This window comes from Cyrtonyx montezumae, unplaced genomic scaffold (genome assembly GCF_038088225.1).
Source record: "Cyrtonyx montezumae isolate F1298 unplaced genomic scaffold, pur_monq_1.0 scaffold_49, whole genome shotgun sequence".
Classification (NCBI taxonomy): domain Eukaryota; kingdom Metazoa; phylum Chordata; class Aves; order Galliformes; family Odontophoridae; genus Cyrtonyx; species Cyrtonyx montezumae.
Window position 1 is genome coordinate 443,721 of NW_027072055.1, and position 6,988 is coordinate 450,708.

General features: G+C 49.0%; 1 protein-coding gene across 1 annotated transcript; it reads left to right on the forward strand.

Annotated features, from left to right (window-relative positions):
• The first annotated feature begins 573 nt into the window (after positions 1-573).
• Positions 574-4,792, forward strand: LOC136055885 (G2/M phase-specific E3 ubiquitin-protein ligase-like). The gene is given in 7 exon segments (XM_065747755.1): positions 574-703; positions 795-901; positions 1,124-1,237; positions 1,389-1,408; positions 1,411-1,506; positions 1,582-1,783; positions 4,783-4,792. Coding segments are annotated over 7 exon segments (651 nt in total). The 5' UTR covers positions 574-601.
• The last annotated feature ends 2,196 nt before the right edge of the window (positions 4,793-6,988 follow it).

Genomic DNA, 6,988 nt, shown 5'->3' on the forward strand with positions numbered 1-6,988 from the left:
CTACAGGCTGTGGTGCGTGTGATACAGACTCTGGTCAGTCACAGTCCTTGACAAATTCAGCAAGAAAAGAGAGATGCATAAGCAGAAAATAAGCTGTATTGGCAGAAGAGCAAAAAGTTACAATTTAGGGTGAGGTAAGAAACTGCTTGCTGCCAACAAATCAGAGAAGAAACTTAGGTGCGTGACTGCCTCGTGCTACCCCCTTACCAATCGATTATGGAGGCGTTACACGTGATTCACACCTGCAAACAATCAGGAGTATTCTTTGTATTCTTTAAGAGTTGTATTTTTTCCTATAAACTGTCACTGTTATCACTCTAATAAAGTGGCAGAGTCCGTTCTTTTTCTGCTGACAGCACACGGCCATCCAGCAGCACCACTAGGGCTGGCTGTTGATGTTCTGTTCAAAGTAGCGAGGAATGCGTCTTGACACCTCCCAGCAGCCTGCCAGAGCCAGAGCCAGAGCCTGGGGCTCCTTTGTGTTCCTCTGCCCTCCTCGCAGCACTTCTCACCTTGCCCACCCCTCCCATCTTCCTGCAGGTCCTTCTGCTGGGAGCACCGCCCGCAGCAGGCAGTGGAGGCAGTGCCAGTGCAGGACACCATGTGCATCATCTGCATGGACCCCGTGGGGGACAGCAGCTCATATGGCACCATGGTGTGCCCATCCTGCAAACACACCTGGTTCCACCGGGCCTGCGTCCAGGTTAGAGCCCTTCCCTTGCCCCGTGGGAACGGTGGGTGCTTAGCAGCATCAGGTCCCGCTCACGCTGATGCTACTTGTGTTTCTGCTGCAGGAACAGGCCATGTGCGCTGGAATTTATTGCTTCCGGTGTCCCCTCTGCAGAGACAGGGACAAGTTTATCCCAAAAATGCTCATCCTGGGGATCTGAAACCCAGTCAGGTTGGTGTCTTTCAGCTAGTTCCCAAGATGTGAGGATACATGAGATGTTCCTGCCCAGGGACTGACAACCCCGGCAGGCCTGGCCCTTTGCTGCCATTAAACCAGGCCTCAGCATCATTGGGAAGCTGGAGCTGGGGATTGGGTGGAGGAGGAAGGATGCCATGGATTAGTTTTATTTCTGGCGTAGTGGGTGCTCATGATGTTCCCTCCCTTCTCTGACAGGAGGCCAACATGGGAGGACAATGATGCATATGCATCACTACCAGAGAGGCATGAGCGCTGCAATGCCAGCGAGTGCTGTTACCCACATGGCAGGGAGCAGGGAGAGGGAGCAGGGTGAGTTACCTCAGCAGCCCTCTGGGGCTCTGCATGGGATCACAGCCTCAGCGCAGGGTTGGGGAGCATGGACTGAACAGCAGAGCTGTGCCAGGCACTCTCTGGCTCAGGTCAATTAGTCCTCATGTCCACAACCCATTTGTTTCCCCAGGCTCTGGGAGCTGCTGCTCTGCACTCCTGCGCTGCACAGGGCACCCATCGGTGCTGCTCCAACTTGAGTGAGAGCGCCTCCACCTGGGAGTACAATGCCTGCGCTGGAGAGGGCACCAGTAAGAGGCAAACAGCTGTGTGCTGCATGCTCAGGGCGGCCTTGCTTATGTCCCTTTACCCTGGAGAGGTGGGAGTCAGTCCCACCCCCAGGCAGGAGTTCAATCCTGCTCACCTTCCTGCCTCTCTTACAGACTCCAGCACCACCAGCCAGCATGGACTGGGGCCATCCCAAGGCTCCCCAGCTCTGGAGAGCAGTACTTCCAGCACCACCAGCCAGGCACCATCAGAGCCAGATCGTGGGTCCCGTGTGCCTGAGAGCAGCAGCCTGTCCAGACGGTATGGGACAGACCATGGGAGAATCTCCCCACGTTTATCTCGAGTTGAAAATAGCTTTAATGAGCTCCGAGAGCACCATGGGAGCTGCCGTAATGCTGCCCCAGACTTGGCCAGACAGGGAAAGTCAGAGTCCTTGAGGCCCTCCCTAGCATGTGGCTACAACCTCCAGCCCAGGGAGGGCGTGCTCAGACACAAAGTCGCTCTCCACTGCAGTGCCAGGTCCCAGGTTCCACAAGCCAGCCCCAAACACGCCGTGGGAGCAGGCACCCACCAACCCCAAGTGCTGAGAGCTGTACCCACAGCTTCAGCCAACGGGCAGCACTGGGGTCCTCGAGGGGCTCCACAGCAGCTGATGGAAGCCAGTGCACACAGCCAGGGAGGGCCCGGACTCGAAGCTGCTCCCCTCACCAACGTTGTGATGCAGAATCCCAGAGCCAGCCTTGTTTACTCTGCAGGAGTCGGTTCAGGAGGACAGAGCCAGCCCAGGAGCCAAGCCACTCCCGGGTACCACGTTGGGCCCTGAACATCAACAGCCAGTCCCAACAATGCCATGGGAGCAGCAGTTTTTGACATCTTGGGGCTGCTGCCAGATGCAGATGGGCCAGGACCTGGTTGGACTGTTGAACCTGATGACCTTTTTGGTCTTTTCTAATCTTAATGACTCTGCAAATCTAAATGCACTTGAGAGGAGGTCTGAGGAGCAGATAAAAGGCTGCGGGGCTCAGGCCAAGCTGAGGAGGTGCATGGACGGCAGGAGGAAAGGGATTTTTACATCTAGAACGGAAAGAAGAAGCAGAGGAAGAAGAGGAAGATCCAGGCGAGGGGCCCTCCTCAAACCCACTACCACCGAGAAAGGCAACTAAGAAAAGTGAGAGACATGGAGAGGACAGTGATATGAGGAAGTCACTGCTATCACTATTGATGCCTGAAGATGATTGAAATCCAAAGCTCAAGAAAGGCGTTTGTACAGCGCTCAGATGAAACTATTGTCACCTGGCTGCTTCAGTGTTGGGACAGTGGTGCCAGCAGCATTTTAAGAATTAAATTTAGTGAAGATGTGAAGTTTTATCTTTACAGCTATTCTGGACTTATCTTTCCATGCTGAAGCATGCGGTCATATACAGAACAAAGTTATGGGGATACAGAAAGGAGAACAAAGTAGGTAGGGAGAAAGTAAATGATTTGCTAAATTTTACAGCAGGCAAGAAACAAAAAAATTCTGGAGATAGATCTGAAATTTGTGAAGCTGTAACCATGTTAAAGAACCCTTCTGGTTCTTTACTGAAATTGAAGGTACTTCTTGGGCTGTTTGCATACCCATTAACTTCTTTTTGTTCAATGCATCTTCCATCTTGTAAAGGTTTGTCTGATGTTAAAAGCTTCCGAAGGCATTCACTGCTATTAAGGCAAGCCCCCATCCTTAGATCCATAGTAGTGTTAAGTTAAAGGTGTTTGGCTGAGGTGGCTTGGAACCTTCAGCTGTTCCTGCAATTGTAGCACCTTTTGTCTTTGCCAGGATGTAATGCGTGGACAAAAGCCTCCACTAGGACAGTCATTGAGAACTCTGTGGATGCCACCCTACTGCAAGCCTCTATCATATTGACCAGGTTAGCTTGTCTCGGTAATGACATCAAAATCCTATGGCAGTCCATATTTGCATTCTCTATGTCCAGTTTCATGATAATGGCACTTTTTGCATCCTCATCTGCCACCTGTTTATTAAGGGCACCAAGTAACCTACTGATAAATTGCATGTCAGATTCTTGTGGTCCCCGCCTAACTTGTGTGAATGATGTCTCCCTTTGTCCATCCTCAGAGAGGGTTAACAGCACCTTCAAGGCAAATTGCACTGAAGTGCACAGAGCATCTTCTGGTAGTTGTGCTTGAAGTTGTGGATTATTAAAGGGAGTGGCTCCTGTCAATTGGGCTGTACCTATCCCAAATAGGGGATCTGGCTGAGGTCACTCCAAATTCCTAAGTGCTTCATCTTCACACAAGTGCTGCCAATGATCTTTTCATAGCAACCTTTGTGCAGGTTTCAACAATAGACTGGCTAATTGACCACAATCATATGGCATTAATAGCTGGGTAGCGAAGATATTGTCCAGCAATGCCTGAGTAAATGGCGCTCCCAGACCGCATGTAAGAACCGCCTTGCAGATTGTCTTTTATTAAATCCCAATGAAACTCTCTCAATTCTTGGGGTCCAGTCTCCCATACCAAGACTGTAAATGTTTGTGGGACAGGAATCTCCTCTTTTGCTGCCTGCTGAAATACCTTTTTCCAATGCTCTTGGGGATCCTTCCCCCAGTTGCCATCCAACAGCGGAACACACACAGGGGTAGGGGATCCTGAAGCGGTGGTGCAGATGGTTTTAAAAGTGTCGCCTCTGTTAATTTTTTGCCTCGTTCAGGAAGGTCTGGGTCAAGCTCAGAAGCGTGTATACCTGTTTCAGAAGAGAAGTTCCCCATAGGACTTTGTGTTGGTTTTTTGTTGTTGTTGTTGTTGTTGTTGTTTTATGTTTTTCCACTCAGAGAGAAAGATAAAAACTGTTTGCATGTCACAAGACACTTTTTCCTTTTGGATCAACCCAGCTGTTGGTGCTCACTGCCATCTCACCTTCAGCATTTAGCATAAGGCCTTTGGTTTATTGGACACTCTCTCTTGCTCATTTTATTTGATTTATTAGCTTTAATTCCAATTATATTATATTGTGTTGTGTTATTTTGCTTTCTGATATCTCATTTAGTAACTTAGCTTTCCTCCTCAGATCATTGCCGCAGTTTTGTTATTAGGCCTATCTCCCTTTTCCCTTCCCCTTTCCCGGGGCATGGGTCCATGGGTCCCCCGTACCAATCGTCACAGAACCAGGCCGATCCAGCCCGTAAACCATGAACAATATCTCATCTAATTCTCTCCTCTTTTAACTTAAAAACTGTTCTTCCTTGTGCTGTCACTATCTGCCCATGTGAAAAGTTGATTCCCCTCTTGTTCCTTAGCTCCCTCTAAGGACTGGAAGGCTGCAATGTGTTCTGCTCTGAGCTTTTACTTTTCCAGGCAGAAGAAGCCCAGCTCTTTCAGCCTGTCTTCACAGGAGAGGTACTTCAGCCCTCTGATCATCTTTCTGGTTTTCTTCTGGACCTGCTCGAAAAGCTCTGTGTCTTTTTTGTTCTGGGATGTCCCAGACATGGACACAGTACTCCAGATGGGGCCATCTGAGGTCTGAGTAGATGACAATCCCCTTCCTTGCTCTGGCCACCACTTCACCTTTGCTGCAGCCCAGGGTACACTTGGCCTCTCAGGCTGCAAGCGTGCACTGCTGGCTCATGTTAAGGTTTGCATCTACCAGGACCCCTAAGATCTTCCCTGCAGAGCTGCTCTCAAGGAACTCTCCTGGACTGCACTCATATCAGAGACTGTCCCCACACAAGTGCAAAACCTTGCACTTGATCTTGTTGAATGATGTTTCCTTGGGCTCACTTTTCAAGCCTGTCTAGCTCCCTCTGGATGGCATCTCTTAATTCTGTTGTTAAAACTGCACCACTCAGCTTGCTGTCATCAGCATACTTGCACAGGGTGCGCTCTATCTCATCATCCATGCCACTGATAAAGACATTGAAGAGCTCTGGTCCCAAGGATGACCCCTGGGGACACCCCTTGTGATTGGCCTCCAGCTACTGGAGACCATTTACCTGAGAGCCCTTTCCCACAGCCCTTTGGCTGCGACCTTCCAACCGATGTCTCATCCAATGAAGTGTCCACCCTTCAAATCCATCTCTCGTATCTCTTCATAGAGATAAGGAAGTGATGTGGGACCATGCCAGAGGCCTTTCAGAAGTCCAGGTGAATCTCAGAACTAAGGTTGTGTTACAGTAAAACACATCTTTTTATAGCACATACAATTAAATTGTTCATTTAATTGTTTCTTTGCCTTGCAGTACCTGCAGCTGGCACCTGGTAGATAAGAGTGTTTCTGTAACTTAGCAATCTTCACTTAGGAATCCAGAGCACTGTGACTGACAGTGTCTGCAGTTCAGCAGATGTCCAAAGCATTGAGAGGTGAATCGTTCCCAGCTCTACAGTGACACAACAGTGTGGGTCAGACAGCAGGAACAGCAATAACTAACTTGTACACAGGGCTAATTTAGGAAGTTATTATTGTTCCATGTTAAAGAAAAGGTCAGGATGTGAGACAACAAAACTGAAATACAAACATAGCAAATCACTTCCATTTCAGCCATTAATACACAACATTTGTTATCATTAGGCTCTAAGCAAGGAAAAAATAAGGTGCTTTTTGTCTCCACCTGAGAGCTGTTTAATTTATTTCCCCCCCCGTCCTGTTGAGGAGGGGCAGTGAGAGAGCAGCAGAGCCAGGCAAGATGAGCACAGCACATCCGGGGTTGCTGAGTTCCGGGGTGGTTTTGGGGCCCCAGCCCTTCAGCACAGTGTCTCCGTGTCCACTCCCCTCTGCAGGACAGCCCGGCTCCACCACCCCTCAGGCAGCCCCTGGGAGCTCTGTGCAGGCACCGCATGGGGCAGCATGCATGCAGGGCTACGGAGGTGTGCCCCCAGCACAGCCCCTGACTCCTCACATCCTCCTTCCTACAGCACCTACTTCCTCCCTTTGATTTCATTTTCCTCCTCAACACAGTGCCCTCTGCATGACCTGTCAGCTCTTTTCTCCCCAGTATGGCAAATTCCCATTGCTTGTTATAACGTAACGAGCAACTTTCTAATTTGGTGCACTATAAGTCAAAACAATTTATATGCAACCCAAGAACAAGTTTCAGGATGAGCACAATTGGATTCCTTTTGATGAACTAATCTATTGGTCCTTAGGCTAAAACGAACATCCCTTATGCTAATCCAGCCTGTATCACCTCCACAGTGCCTGCTGGCATCTCATTTCTCTATAGATACAGAGATAAGAACAGAGGCTGCGAGAGAGTCAGCACTGACCCAGAATTCGTATGGGCTCCAGGAGATAGAGAGCAGCGTGATGCCTCAGTAGAAGCAGACAGAATCCAAACGCATGTTTAGGAATAATAACCAATAATATTTATTACACACTCACACATATAAATGAACAGCAAAAAAAATGTATCAATTAATAGAAATAAATAAGCATTTTAAAGGTGAAAATGCATAATATGAGCCTGCTACAGGAACAACAGTGAGTCTGTTGTAGAGAAAGATGAGAAG